The sequence below is a fragment of the Clupea harengus genome, chromosome 12 (assembly GCF_900700415.2).
Source record: "Clupea harengus chromosome 12, Ch_v2.0.2, whole genome shotgun sequence".
NCBI lineage: Eukaryota > Metazoa > Chordata > Actinopteri > Clupeiformes > Clupeidae > Clupea > Clupea harengus.
In genome coordinates this window covers 26,192,058-26,208,555 of record NC_045163.1, presented here as the reverse complement: position 1 = coordinate 26,208,555, position 16,498 = coordinate 26,192,058, and the positions used below count along the sequence as shown (strand labels likewise).

The following is a 16,498-nucleotide window of genomic DNA, read 5'->3' as shown; positions in this document are numbered from 1 at the left end:
GGGATCATTCCTTGAAGCCGAAAAAACAAAGTTCACAGTTCAGGTTCTGACTTGACCTCTTGTAACGGCTGGTAACGACGTATATTTACATGCCCAGTCTGGGAGGGATTGTACCACATTTTCCTTTCCCCTTTTGGGCAACACAAACGGGGACACTTGCAGGTATTACGGCAGACACATGGACATACATCCTGCTCATATAGAAAAAAGAAACACCACATAAATCATGAATTTACATGTAAATTTTACATGTAACAGTCTTTTTTTTTTACACACTCTTGGAGAGCTCTTTGATGAAGAGATTTCCCAAGAAGGTAGGAAGCTGATCTCTCTCTCTCTCTCTCTCTCTCTCTCTCTCTCTTTCACTCTCCCAGTTACTTTGTTTCTCTATTGTGCACCGCACCCCGCCATGTGAAGTCATTCATTTTCTTCTCGTGACAGGTCATGGCATATTCCCCTCTCAAAATGTTAGCAAAAGCGTTAACGATGCGTTCTGAGTATATAACATCATAGAGGACATACATGAAGGAAAATATGCTCTCACTCGTCATGATGAAAATATATACTGTTTTGCAATAAATACTGAATAACTAATTCACTACCTTTGACATAATTTGTGAAATAAAATCACACCAATGTCCCTGACTTTAGAGTGTTGTACGTGTGAAATATTGGAATCATTTCTGTAGAGTAGGAACAACCTCTACTGATGGGCAAGACCAGGATAGGTTTTCAGTCCACACAGACATAACTTCACATCTACAAATCCCACAGGTACAAACTAGTTAGATAATAATATTACAAAAAAAGACAAGACATGGTGGTCACTGAGCTTGTGTCCTTACAAACTGGGGGTGGTAGTAAATAAGATCAATATTATTTTATTAAACCCTGCTGCTATGTCTTTCAATGCTGCTAGCAGTACTATTCTGTATGATACGTTGCTTCTTCTTTTACTGATATCCTTGATGCCACAAGATTTGAAAGATTTTCATATTCATCATACTCTTATTAGTCTTTTAACTCAGTAACAATTCCATTCAATTCTCTCCAGCCAAACAGAGAGAAAAGCCACAAACGCTCAGAATGATCTATACCAGAAGCCAAGCATAGTCACACTTAAGCTCTGCCGTGTGCAGGAGGAGAGTGCTTTGTGGGGCGGTCGTTAAGGTCTGTCATGATTTGTTTGGGAAAAAAACGTATGTATCATGCAATTACGAAATAAGGAAGAAAATGGGATTTTATTATGTTTTGGTGATCCTCTCTTCTGCTTTTGAAAAAAAAAACAGCTTCCTAATAAACATTTTTCTCTCTCACATCAAAATTGAACAGAAGGTTTTCCCACAGTGGCATAGTTTGATATTGATAATACAGGGGACTATCAGCAGTGAGAGAGCTGATACTGTCAAGTGCTGCGGTTATAGCCAACCATGTTAAACTCAACACACAGTTCAGATCCAAACACATCACTTCCCAATGTCTTCATTTATTCTCTTTTCCAATTGGCCAAAAAGAGGACATACATACCTTACCTTCACAGCCTGAATTCTGTCCTTAACTTAAGTTAACGTTATTCCCTTCTCTCTGTCTTTTTGTGTGCTTTCGTTGTTTTTCACAGCAACGTCTGGCGTCATGAGATGCACAACTACATTCCTTTGTTTTGACTTTGGCCAAAGACAGGTTCTCCACATGAAATGGGTGTGTGTTAGAAAGAGAGAGGGAGAGAGAGAGAGAGGGAGGGAGAGAGCGAGGATATGTGGCAGCAATGAGAAGAGTCTTCATGTGGTACAGTGTGTGCTTGGGAATCAGTGAGGCTCGAGGCTCAGTAAGTCTGGTCCCTGGGGGCCCCTCGGGAAAGAGGTCCTCATCGCCTGAAGCGTGTTGCGCTGGTCTCCCCATCATTCTTTTTCAACCGAGTCTGCCTGGTCACAGTTGAGTCCGCAACAAAACGAGGGAGGACGCGGCGGACTCTCTCCTTGGATAGTTCAGAGGTCAAAAGCGCGATAGATCTAGGCAGTCGTAGCAGTGGGTGGTTGTAGGTGACACGGGCAGGAGGAAGTGGGTGGTGGTGATGTGTCCTCGTCGGTCCAGGAGTAGCTGGCTCCTCGTGGGTCGGGCCAATAGACATCTGTGCCGTAGAGCGGTGCGGTGCGGCGTGGCGCATCAGAGGGGGGTTAGCGGCTGAGGGGGAGCTGGGGTAGACCCATGCCCTGATGGGAGAGGCCCTGATGGGGGAGGCCCTGATGGGGGATGCCCTGCGACGTCAGCACTGAGAACGGGTGACCTGGAGAAGGGGAGGGGGGGTTGGGGGTGCAGGCCAAGAGGCAGGGACATAATTAAGTTAGGATACCAGAATGATGGACACACGGATTTTCATTATAAGGTTTAAATACAATTATTTAATCTTATTTTGGTTCAAAGCCAAATTAAGTTAGGGTGGAATTAGATTCTCTTTTGCAATTAGTCAAACCAGCTAGATATATGGTTTTAATATTTGTAGATCAAATGATATATGAAGGCTGAACGTATAGGATAATACACTGGGATCTGCTGTTAGACGGCTCATGTGTTGCTGTTTGCCTGTTTAATCTTAAATGCACTGACACATGAATAAGCCTACAATTTAAAATCCGAGTGACTGCGAATGGAAAGTCTGTGAAGAGTTCTCGCCACTAATCACTGGGTTGAAGGCTCCTCGTTTTTTAATGATATACTATATTTACTGTCCTGGTGATACGTAGCATACTGCAAATATCTGAGAATTGCGAAACATAAGATCGAACCTTTATTTAAGGACCTTCAGCCCTAACCCCCCCCCCCCCCCACACACACACACACACACACACACCACCCGTGCATCAAAAAGATCTCCCCCCAAAATAGGCAGGGTAGCGCAAAATGCAATCAACAGGGGGGTTTGGTGTGTAAAACCACTTCCACTCACTCTCTATGTATCCGTGCAGAGCCACCATGCGTGCTCTCTCTGGGCTTCCGAAGGGGGAGTAGTGCAGGTCGTCAGGCATGGACGGGGGCATCCGAGCCTGCGGGTGACCCTGGGGGGGCCCACCGTGCTGGGGGGTGTGCTTTTTATGTCTTGCTCTGCAGTTTTGAAACCAAACCTATAAAGATGCAACAATGGCACCCAATGAATGTAATTCAAACTTCCTCGGGATGAAATGGGGCGACAGTGGTACAGGAGGTAGAGAAGTCGTTTAGTAATCAGAAGGTTGCTAGTTCGATTCCCTGTCGAAGCGTCCTTGAGCAAGACACTGAACCCCTAATTGCTCCTGATGTGCAGTGTGCCATCAGTGTAAAATGTAAAATGTGTATACATTGTAAGTCGCACATATGTAAGTCGCTTTGGATAAAAGCGTCTGCTAAATGACTAAATGTAAATGAATAAGAGTGACGTGTAACTTGCATAGTAGATATGTCCTCTAGGAGACATTTCAAAGTAGAAAACATTTTTAGCATTTTGCTCATATGACAGAAATTCGAAAAAAGAGAATTTATTCATTATTTATATAAATACAGGGAATTCAGTACATAGCCTATAAAAAGCCCACAATTGTGTGTGTGGTGTGTGTGTGTGTGTGTGTGTGTGTGTGTGTGTGTGTGTGTGTGTATATATCAGCCCGTACAGCTAGTGTAGCATGTGTCAGGGGTTGCTCTGGGAGGTAACTCTAACCTGTATGACGCGTCGGCTGAGCCCCGTCATGTCTGCCAGCTTCTGAAGGGTCTGGGCGTCAGGGTTGTTGTCCTGTGCAAACTGAGCCTGCATCACCTACCGGAGGAGAGAAAACATTGTGGCTACGTTACTAAAAACAATGGTGTGGACGCGCGCGCGTGTGTGTGTGTGTGTGTGTGTGTGTGTGTGTGTGTGTGTGTGTGTGTGTGTGTGTGTGTGTGTGTGTGTGTGTGTGTGTGTGTGTGTGTGTGTGTGTGTGTGGCAGGGGTGTCGTTTCCTAAGGTCCATAATAAGTATGGACATGGCCCTATTTAACAATGCAAACGTGATTTAGTCACTGCCAGTCAAACTTAGCATATCCCATTATACATGATTGGCATCAAGAGAGCATGTACAGGTCAACGGTTTGTGTCTGTATTGGTTCAATTGTGTAAGACGACTTGATAAATGATCATGAGAATTTGTTGGTAAATGTTAGTAACAACAATGTTATTACATGCATATCGTTTCTTTTTTTTGTTAGAGATGTAATTTAAATAAGAAACCAATTTAATGTTAAAATAACAAAACCGTGTATGCTCAGAGGAGCCACAATATTCAGCTCAGTATTTTCTTTTACACACCGTAACTGCAAACAATGATGTCAGTTTGCAGAGGAATTAAGCATACACGGGGAAACCCCAACTGTGTGACATGCCCATTGACTGCACAGCGAACACAAGAATGTTCGGAGTGTGAAGAAAGGCTAAAAGGCAAGCCGTGGTGTTAAGTCTGAATTCTTATGGATGATGCAGAGAAGAGTTTTGATAGCAGATTGAGCAGACCGCAACAATCACTGGCAGTCATGTGTTGCACCACCGCCCGTGACTCCACCCTGAAGTTGCTCTGCTGTGAAAGATGTTCGTGCTCTTTTGGCGGGCTTCGCTGTTGGCTGTCCTGTTCAGACGGTACCGCCCTGCCTTCCAGAGTGAGTCCGCTGCCTGGAAGAAAAAAGCCGACCGGGAACGTTAAGGCCCAGTCTAGAAGCAGCACAGTTTCTACCAGAGGCCCTTTACTGTAGTAGTAGATTCTCCATATTCCCTAAAACAGAAACAAGCGAGTAGTACTACTACTAGGGATGTGAATCAGCGAGGGATCATCTGAGCTCAGCTCTCTCTCTCTCTCTCTCTTCTCTCTCTCTCTCTTCGTAATACTCGCTGTGTTCTTATTCCTCCAGAGCAGCGAGCGAGAGACTTCAACAGTCGCATGCTCCCGCTGTATGCTACACGTTAGCAGCGCGCGAGAGACTTCAACAGTCGCATGCTCCCTCTGTATGCTACACGTTAGCAGCGCGCGAGAGACTTCAACAGTCGCATGCTCCCTCTGTATGCTACACGTTAGCAGCGCGCGAGAGACTTCAACAGTCGCATGCTCCCGCTGTATGCTACACGTTAGCAGCGCGCGAGAGACTTCAACAGTCGCATGCTCCCGCTGTATGTTCCACGTTAGCAGCGCTGACAAGCAGCGATCTCCAGGGGGTTTTCATTAAACAGACGTGACGGACAGGGCCGCTCCCTCACCGGTCTCTGCGGCCCGCTTCAGGTTCTCCACCATGGTGTCGTAGTGGATTCGACAGAGCACCTTCTCCTCCACCAGGCCAAACTCCTCCCCGGTGGACAGCTGCCTCTTGCAGGAGAAGCAGGCGAAGCAGGCCAGGTGGTAGGCATTGCCCCTGGCACGCCTCACCCAGTCGCTGGCATAGATCTGACGACCGCACCGGGCACACTTCGTACCAAACCTACTGTGAGAAAAAGAGAGAGAGAGAGAGAGAGAGAGAGAGAGAGAGAGGGCACAGGGCATCAATGCTCAACTGAGGAGGAATATCAGCACCATGCAGACAAGAGACTTCACTAATTTACAACACATTGAATACAAACATGTGCATATTTATGTGTGCATATGTATTAGATCTTTATAGATACAAAATATAATTGAAACAAATATACCTTAAAATGTATTTATACAATTCAGATAAACAAGATGTGTTCCAAAATTGCACTTAATAATTTTCACGGACACAGTGCAATTACAACTATATTAATATATTCGTTAAATACTGACTGAAATTTGATAGTACCAAGGGAGCCGGCACACTCAACTCCAATTAGACCGGCTTAATTTTTTGGGGGGGATTTAAAACAAATGATTTCAGTCTTTTCGGCTTGAAATGAATCTGTCTTTTGACACACACCCTAAATGAACAAGAAAGCATATTCAACATTTGAGAACCCATTATTTTTGAAGTCATTGTTTTCCTGAAGATATATGGAAGGACGTTTGGAACATTCACCTCTTCTCTCTAAAGCAAAGCAAGCCGTAAATGAATAATGTCGAACTCCAGACAAGGCATGCAATCTCCCCCTTCGCCACTTTACTTAGACGCTAAAAATTGCCTCAGACCACCAATGTTTTTACAGGTGGGATGTGCATAAATCATATCATGAATCATAAATCATGCCATGCTGTTCTATTTACCATCGATATCTTTTCTATCACTTTGTAACGATTCTGTCTTGTCCAACGACATGTTTGTTTCCCTGTGTGGCAGAGACTTCTCCCCATTTACACCCAAAGGCTGCTTTTCACAGTAGTCTCGACTCTCAATAAAACTGCTTACGGCACAAAAAACCCCCATAATATTATACACAGTCAAATATCTAAACCATTTTTTTTTTTTTTCGTGTGTGCAGTGTGGAGTGTACAAAATCTCCATTAAGCTCCTGCAAACCATTGAGAAGGGCTCTGTATACTCTGCTAATCACATGCTGACAAATGTCAGTCCAAAGCGGGAATAGAGCATATGAGTAATGATGCATTTCAGAGGGATTGTTTAGAGAGAAACGTTGTGGAACAGCGCCGTAATCTTTTGCCGCAGCCTGTCTGCCACAAAAACCCAACGCGAGAGAGAGAGAGAGAGAGAGAGAGAGCGAGAGAGAGTGAGAAAGAGAGAGAGAGAGAGAGAGAGAGAGAGAGAGAGAGAGAGAGAGAGAGAGGGGGGAGAGAGGGGGGGACTAGAAAGAAAAGGGGGATTTTTGTTTCTTCTGAAGGCAGGACTTCAGTGCGTGTCTGATTGTGCCCCCGTGCTTGAAGACCTGGTGTTTATTCTGGATTTACTTCTGTCCCACAGCTCCCCAATACTCCTGAGGGGAGGAGGTAGTGGTGTGTGTGTGTGTGGGGGGGGGGGGGAGGTGTTTCTCCAGCCCTGGAGTAATTCACCTTCAGTCCATAAGAATGATTTTCAAGAGGTACCTAATTTGCAGATTAATTTTGATATGCTCTGGGAATTCCGTAATCCCGTGTAAATCTGTTCTGAGAAAGGCTGTCTGATCCGGGTATTTGTGGAGACTGTAGCGCACTGTAACGACAGAAGCTAGCTGTGTATACAGACCAGCTGGGCAGGTACCTCACCACTCAGATTCTCAGATTAAGTCACCTTCTTTTTTTTGGAGCCACAGATCCGCTAGGATTTGATATCCACTTACATTTGCACTATCGGCAACAAACGTTTCAGAGGTAAATTCCCATGTGTCGCAAGAAGCCGTGTACACACACCGACAGACAAACATTCATTCTATAATTCAAAGACTAACTATCACAACCAAACAACAACAACAACAACAACAACAACAACAACATCAACAACCTAAAGCACTCCTAGCGTTAGCAGACCTCTGTCAGTCTCTGTCAGTCAGTGACGAGCAACCTCTGCAGATGAGCGAAAGAGAAAGAAAGTAGGAAAGGAGGTGAGAGAGAGGAGGATGAGCCAGAGTGAGAGGGGGAAAGAAAGAGAGGAACCTCATCAGTGGGCTTGATGAAAGAGTCTGAGTTACAGTGCTCATCATTTCCATCACCCCCCCCCCCCCCTGCCCCCCTCTCTCCTCTTACTTTACTCTGCCAGTCGGAGCAGCATGTGAGTCCACTCCGGTTACCGTGACAGCATCCCAGGGTACCTCTGATTAGCAGTGCTTTGCAACTTCCTGTGTGGCCCTCCAGACGCTAGGATCCATAACCAGCAGCTTTTTTTTTCTCTCCCTGGCCTAACAAGGTTTTAGCTTCAGCATGGACTCTCTTTCTTCGGGCTGTCCCGCACCCCCGGCTCCTCAAAACAGAGTAAACTTGCTTTGATTTCCTGCAATTATGGCCCATTAGGTCAGCCGTCAGTCGAGAAAAAGAGATGGGAGATTGACACAAATAAGAAATCGTTCTCATTTTGCCCAAAGACGTGTCTGGACTTTCATCCAGTACACCAAGGGCCAGGGCAAGATGTCCTCCTCAATCTAGGATGTTTTCTTGCGTGTTTATGCAACGTGCCACATCGTGTAAATTAAGATGTCTTGCTGACATTATTTTAAAACACTGATAAAAGTGATCGTCGCTCCACAACACTTTTGTATGCAAAAGTCAAAATGTCCAATCTTGTGCACATTGTCAACACATCTCGGTGTTAGTAATGTGGTGAAAAATTGCTTGCAGTTCGAAGCAATGTGAAGAAATGACCCTGTGCATTGTGATAAGTGATTTAAACCTACAAGTTAGCTACCTTTTTGCTTATATACTATATTCTTTCAGGTAAATCAGACCAACACAAGTGCTCTCTATCAACAATGTACCAACACCTTATCTCAAAATGTCCTCGCAGAACGTTGAGTGACAATGTTACAATTTACTTAATATCAAATCAGGTTAATGTTTAACAGCACAAGCAAAGACAACCTTATGTCTTTGCTTTACAATTTGCATTACGGTTCTATGCACAAAACGTATAACTGAGCAAACTCTCGCGTTTCTATTCAAGAAAACCTTCTACACATTCTACTCAAAAAGAAAAATATTCAACTGATGATTATTTTCAAATATTATCAGACAATCTAGTGCGAAGGCTGAAAGCCATACTGACTTCGAGATGAGGATATGGCGCAGTTAACCGACTTTCCCCGTCGAGTTACAATGAGCTGTGTTGATAAACAAGCGAGTCAACACGACAAAAAGACCAGGGGTTTGCAGCCGGTAAGATACAAAAAAAAAAACGACCTCCATCCCTCCATCAGGCCTGGTGAAGTATCCACGAGCCCCCGGAGACTCATCCCTCCATCAGGCCTGGTGAAGTATCCACGAGCCCCATGAGACTCAGGGCACAGCTTGTAAGCTCCACCAGGCTGACAGCAACCGCGCTGACAACCCAGAACAACCATCAGCCCCTAACTGCGGAGGCTTAGAAACCTCAGCCGCTGGACACTGCCCATAGTCAGACACCGAGTTCTCTCTCTCTCTCTCTCTCCACCTCTCTTTCCTCCTCTCTTTGCTGACCTCGAGAGCAACACTGTCCTCCAGGCCTCAGGATCATCCTGTCTGACTCGTGCTCTCTCCCTCTATAGCGCCCGCATACACACACACACACACACACACACACACACACACACACCCACTCACACATACTCACGCGGCTCATACCAGGCTATTCTCTGAGCTCTCACCCGCATCCTGTTTTAGGAGTGAGGAGAACAGAGCAGAACAAAGCAGAGAGGAGAGAGGAGAGCAGGGCCATTCACGTCCCTCTCCCTCTCTCTCCCTTTCTCTCCCTCTCTTCTTCTCTCTCCTGAATTTCTCTCCTTCTCTCCCTCTCTCCTTCTCTCTCCCTCTCTCTTCTGAATTTCTCTCCTTCTCTCCCTCTCTCCTTCTCTCTCTTCTGAATTTCTCTCCCTCTCCTTCTTCTCTCCCTCTCTCTGGTCTGGTCTGTTCTGGCCCGGGCTCAGGTGTGGGTTCCCCTCGCCGGGCTGCAGCAGCAGGGAGAGTGCCCTGGCTCGCTCTCAACCTTGAAGCTATTACAGCCCCCCTTTGCCCTTGTCTACATGAATGCATTACACAGTCAATCACAGTTTTGCCTCTAGTAAGGTTCCCATGATGGCACCACACTCGACATCTCTTCAAAAAAAAAGAAAAAAGAATACAAGAGCTACACTGTATAAAGGCAGGTTTGGAGGTTTTCTTAAAAGTTTGGTATTTCTTGAAGTGTATTTCAAAACATGATGGAACCAGCAATTTGACTCAAGGGGCAGTTCTTTTTGGTGGGAAGGGTTTTTTTTAAAGGAGAAAAATACATCTCTTCTTAAAGGGCTGTTTTTGGCCTTTAAAAATGGCAGACATTAAAACAATTTGATGCGAAAATGCATTTTTGTGTATTTCCACCTGCATTTCTTTTGTACCTGTATGTTTGCAAAAGGCACAGCTTGATTCCATAATTATAAAAACCAAGAAATCTGTAATTTTAAGTAAAGTGATATACATCTATAAGTACTACTACTAACTACTAAATAAAGGTTGTGTTTAAATTATTAAATCATTTTTTTTTTAAATAATAAAACTATCCCTTAACTCATCATATGAAGCATAGTACATGAGTGAATATATAGATTGTATATAAATTGAATTGTATACAAATCATTTAAAAAACACTTCTGTAACTATGTATCAGAGTGCACTGGGGATGATCTAAGGACAGGCACTGTAAATGAAAATATCGATTTGATCTGATCTGAACAGCTGGGCCATCAGAATGCGTCACACTTGCTGACTTGCTGATGTTAACACTCACGCCATGTCTGCTCTTTTAGCTGACACTTAATCTCAATGGCTGCTTTGATCAGTCTAATAAATGGAAGTCTGGGACCAATGGGTACAGAGCTGATGTTACCATCCAAACAGTTCCGCTGTCCCTATGAAGAGCTGGCCTTTGATAAGACATCTTGTGAAGCATCACTTCAGATTATTGGCCTAACGTGGAAGACAAACCTTCTCCTAAAACCCCCCCGAGTATTGACTTTAGAGAAGCAGTCACTTCACATCGACGGGGGGAATGAACAGTGAAGGCAGGCCAATTCGCCAGCGATTCCATTCAGAGGCTGTGACGAGTGCTCCGCAATCATGGGCCACTGTAGTCCCCACATCCTGAAGGAGATTTCACAGCTTTGCCTTCTCATATCAGTCGCTCTCGCCACCCTCCACGCAGAAACATAATGCCATGTGTAGGTCTGGCACGGGCTAAATGTTTTTCTAGGGGATTATGTTTTATTGGGTTTCAATCGAGTGGAGACCATTCCTTATTTGTTTACAACAAAATAGTAATTTTAAAGTCAATTTACATGGGTGCTAGCTATTATGTTTCTTTGAAGTATTTTCATTTTTTTTATTTTCATTTTAATGATGACTGATATTTTTGTAAAATTCTAAGGAATAATTAGACAATTTGTATGTTGTTATCATAACCATCACCACCAGATTTTGCATATCTAGAAAAATACACTGCAAAAAGATATCACTGCTTGAGGATTGCTTGGTCATTTTCAGCCTTCTCTGAAAGTCACCTCAGTCATATCAGTTAATGTTATCTGAGAAACATCACTGAAGTCTGACAAGTGAAACAAAGTAATTTAAAATGAACTGAATTTGACATTAGAAAATATTTTGGTGTTCACAATTTATTGTGCATACAACGTTTATAGCCTAATGCTTGATCTATCTCATTATTTGCTATTTGATTACCGATTCTAAATTTCTCTGCACAAAATGTTCGATACCACATATTTCTATATATCTGTGACTGTGGCACAAAATAAAGACCACGTGTTTACTTAGGCAATAGGCCTAATTTGTATTTGGAATTTAGGAGAGTAAAGTTTAAATATTATGAAATTCCGGGTGATTCCGGGTGACAAAAAAAACGCGCGCACACACATACACACATGGACCCCAATGATGAAAACAAAGTGAAAAACTTACCCTACCTGAAATAATCCATTTTACAGAAGATTTCTTTATTTTTGATGTAGCAGCTGCTGTGTTGACGCAATGACGTCCTGCAGACGGAACATTCCAGACACCTTACATGCCAAATTAAGTTATTCACCTGAAAAGAACAAAATTGTGTCAAACAGACATAGGCCTAGTAGTTCATAGTATAACAGTATTTAGTTTAAACACGCCGTAATACCTTATAGCTTTAACATGTAAAACCTACCAAGAGTTCCGAACAGTTTGACCACTCGGAATATAGCCTATAATCTCTGTATTAGCATTCGAATCTCAATGCAGCAGATGATAAAAGCGAAAATTGTCATTACAAAATGCTTAACTAATTTACTCTCAAAATTTTGCCTAAAATAAATGTTGCGAGAATCACAATCACAGGGCAAATTAGATGAGCCTACATGCCGTTCATACAGCAAAAAATAATAATTTCGTATCAGATGAATTTATATTTTAATAGTGACATTGTAGCATATTTTATATAACCTACGCTTATGATACATTTATAGAATAGTGGTATATGAACTGCAATGCGCTAAACATCTAAAAAGCTTATCCGTTTTTAACTAAATATATCAATTTTGTGGTGTCTTTTTTCACAGGGAGAAGTAGCCTACAACGACAAATCTTCACTGTAATCAAATGTAGTTGGTCTTCTCCTATTTGACATTTTGACATTTAGGCTACCCTGCATTCTTCTCAGAGAGACTGCGCGGGGCACAATGACTGACCTTCCAACTTTAAAACAGTCATTAATGTAAAACAATGACTTCTGGCCGGATGAGGAGTCTCGAAGTGTCATATTGTTGTGATAAGATAAATCCCACATGTCTCGTGTGAGTTAGTTTCCTCTTAGATAAACAAATAGCAAATAGACAGCGAACTCATAATCATCACCGTTAAGTAGCACACACTTCCTGCAAAACACACCCGCTTGTTTAACTTTTCAGCACGCGACTGCACGCGAGTCAGGAACTGGTGTAAATACTGACATCTGAGCGCATGGTATAGGCAAGTTGTCCAACAATGTAGTTTCTCTATTATTGCCGATACGGATACTGCTTTGAAATGTTGCGTCAGTAACACGACTGAATGTGTGGATATTAGGAGCAAATTGAGTGGATTTGTGGCGCGCCCATTCCAACTCGCACTTACCTTGAGCAGATATCTGTCTAGAATCTCCAGCCCGCAGCTTGCGCACACGTTCTTCCCCGTGGACGGCACGGAGGAGACGGATGATATGGGCGAGCAGACGGACGGCGTTGACGGAGGACTCGGGGAAGAACGTGGGTCATCTTTTTCCATGTTCGATCTGTGCGATTCTCCGTCTGAGTGCGACTGCAATTGAAATATTGGTGTAGTTGTTTATAGACCTCTCGATGCACCATAAATGTTTCCGTGAATGTGCCTGAATTTGAATTATTTAAATTGATGATTGCATATTTACGATGGGCGTAAAGGATGAAGGCCCTATGTTATCTTAACACACACCAGTGATCGAAGGACACCTTGTGGATTGTAAATAGCCAGTTATTATGACCATTCCTATGTCATTAGACAATACACTAATGACCTTATTTTGTTTCTTCAGCTAGCAGACTGGAAACCTTCCCTCAAAAACATGCAATACTAGGTATGAAAATAGTTCCGGGCCTATCAACGACTATAAACGAATCTATTATTCTATCTAACATTTAAAAAAGTAACAAAAGTTTTACAGGCTGCATACATACCATTGTGTGTCCCTGTTTGGAATCCACACAGCGTGTTGATCTCGGTGTAGTCTGCGAGTCTGGAGAAATCACCTACAAGACAGGATTCATCGGCAAAGCGTCAACACACAGCTCCATCTCAAGAAACGTTAGTCTTCCAAACTCCTCCAGCATCATGGACTAGCCTATATAACCGCCCAAAACAATGAAAATGGATTTAAACTGTGCATTTAAAACCTCGTAACAAAAGCCCCTCTTCTAATGAAGCGATTTCAATTTGGATAGATTTTTCCTCACACTTAACCCGTGCCTCTTAAAGTAATCGTATTTTCCTCGCCATCCAGGCTGCTGAAAAAAAACTACCTGCAATTACAAATAGCTTGAAATGCTCACGATAAGAGGGATCCGGAGTGTCAATTTCAACTGTCAATCAGAAAAGGCAACGAGCCACCCAAAGAATTGCAAATTTGATTTTTAATGGCAGTAATTAAAATCTAATTTTTCTCTGCAGACATGGCATGTGAAGAGGGTGGACTACAAATCACAGTATTCATAATAGCGACGTTTTACACGGATTGCAGATGATCTTTGTACACAACTACTGTGGTTCTCATGACATCACTTTAAGATAAAAAAAACATGACAAGCTTCCAGCAGCTCTGGAATCAACAAGACAATGCGTTTGGTTAATATAAAACAGCATTTAAAATGGGCATTTCACAACAACATGACAGCAGATAAATACTATTATGGCAGCCTTTACTATTATTCAAGGTAACTTTTTATTTTTTTTTAAAGCAACGATAGTGAATGGGTTACCAGCTATGAGTGCCTACGCGTTTGTGCTGAAAATGGTAAGCATGTTCTATCAACATTTTCCATGAATGTCTACAAAGAATTATTACCTGTTTAGTGGGAATTCCTTCGGATAGAAATTGATTTCCCTCTGATAGAGGGGCCAAAATCTCATTTTTCCAATACATGAAAAAGGCCCAGTAAAAACGATAGTCGCTTAAGGTATTGTAGTTTATGAAAAGTTCAAGTCGACTCCCTTACACGCGACGCTACTCATTTACTCACGAAAACCACCATGAGTAATCCTCCGCACGAAGCATCTTCGTGTTAAGATACGAGGTTACTTTGGAACACGAATCTCGCTTTCGTATTCTATGTCAAGTACGGTAACCCTCTAGGTATTTACTCGATATTAAAAATGAGATACTCCGCCATAAACACTGCTGGACTGGTATGAGTAGAGGCGAAGACGGCCAAATGTATGCTGTTCCTCGGGGCGCCTTATTTAGAACTGTTAGTCAAATTCTTCCTTCCACTTTTTTCCCTCTTTTGGGATGGAATTGCTGACTACAGGAAGTAGATGAAATTGAGGGGCTGGCAGGTCTGCTCCCAATCTGCTCATAGGAGCGTGAGTCGGTCAGGACGTTGCCTACCTTCCCTCTGCGCAACTGTAGTGAAAGTTCAGTCGCGCGCCCCGCGATCAGGGGGAGGGCAAACTTATTGCACGAGGCACTGGCTTACGGTTACGGCTTCAACAGCTAGAGTAAGGACTTCAATATGGAGGTGTGCCACACGGTATCTGAAGATATAATACAGCTTTCCAGCGTGGGCCTGTCCTTGAATTCACATGTTTTATATGCCAAGGAGTGGAATTATCTACAGGGGAGGGATAATACGAAAGGCTGAAAAACGATGCTATATTTGGATTTATGAAATTACGGAAAGACTTCGCATATAAATAAATCTCACAAAGCGGAATGGTGTGGTTCGACAAACTGAAAGGGATTGACAGCAAGTCTGCCATATACTTTTCAACAAAATAGTACAGAAATCACGTTTGCAAATAAAGGAATAGCATAGTTTTTAATAAACCACTCAAATATACGTCAGTATCTGCCACGCAGACTGTCAATTGTGCCTGTTTGCATCAGCTGGAAGCTTTAACGATGTGGCCAATGTCTAGATGTTTTCCTATAACTAAAGTCTAGATAATTAAGGCCGCATTAGGCCTAAATCCAATCAATTCCTTCCGAAATGTTTCTTGTTTAAATAATAAATATGAACACATGTCGAGAGCGGTACATGGTAGCCCATTCAATTATTTCTCTACTAATTATGTGATTATATTTTCTAATTATAATGCCATTTATTAACATGCTTGTAATTATAATCCACCCAATTAGCTTGTGGTAGGTTACCTCTAAATATTGGCCGCCAATGCTTAGCTTTTCCATCAGCACGGTTCTTGTAGTGTTGCAAAGTAGACTTTAATGATTTGAATAGAACACAAAAGACAGAAAAAGCTCACATTGCACAACATGTGTGTTAAATATTACTAACGGTGATTAATATAAAAGTCAATCAGGTCACTGTTTGTTTTTCGATTAACACACCAAAACAGGGCCACATGTGAATGTTTGAACCTATGGTCAATAGCAGACAATTATGAAGTCCGTTTAATTGGTGCTTTAAGGGAACATTTCGCGTTGAGAAATCCCTGTTTAGACCTACATTGGTTAATTTATGAGCAATGGATGTGTTTTTAAACCAACGTTTCCCAAAATGTGATTTGGGTATGAAAGACTAAATTATAGTTATAGCCTAATTTCAGGTTATTTTATGGCTCATACGTAAGTAGCCTACATGATATTTAAAGACCGACGTATAGGACAGATCATAAACAGCACATGTCGTGGGGCAGTAGTGGACGACTAAATAAAGGCTGTTATTTTGTCACATTTCTCTAAACAATGGAGTAGTTTGCAGTAAATGCAGTAAATGTATTCTATTAGAAATGCATTATTAGGCAAATGTCCTGAGCGGTTGATAGCCTAGAAATGAGACGTATGAAAATGAGTTTGAAATAGAATTAATTCTCAATTTAAAATAATAATAATAATAATAATAATAGGTCATTTCTAAGTTTGTCTTAACTATTGACAATTAGAGTATATCGAGTAATAGCAAAGACACTCATTTAAATCGGGTTGATTTAATGTTAAAAGCTACAACATTTGCAGCCGAGAGTGGATTGATGGATTTGTCCCAGAGTTCTATTCTAATCCTGTGGTCATTGCAACAGTTTCTCACTCATTCATTTTTTATCTGGTGATGATCATCCAACCCTCAGAAGAATTACACTCACAGGTATCGACTCGTTTTTGAGGATTCTAATCTCGAGATGTTTGAAGACTCCATGAACCTGCATTGGGTGGAGCTTCCATTAGCGTCACATTAGCAG

At 42.4% G+C, this 16,498-nt stretch overlaps 1 protein-coding gene across 1 annotated transcript; it reads right to left on the bottom strand.

Moving 5' to 3' along the window:
* Positions 1–2,858: 2,858 nt before the first annotated feature.
* Positions 2,859–16,481, bottom strand: lhx6a (LIM homeobox 6a). The gene is given in 9 exon segments (XM_031578462.2): positions 2,859–3,119; positions 3,689–3,784; positions 4,557–4,613; positions 4,616–4,668; positions 5,248–5,468; positions 11,509–11,630; positions 12,686–12,868; positions 13,264–13,335; positions 14,148–16,481. Coding segments are annotated over 9 exon segments (1,143 nt in total). The 5' UTR covers positions 14,226–16,481.
* Between the last annotated feature and the right edge of the window lie 17 nt (positions 16,482–16,498).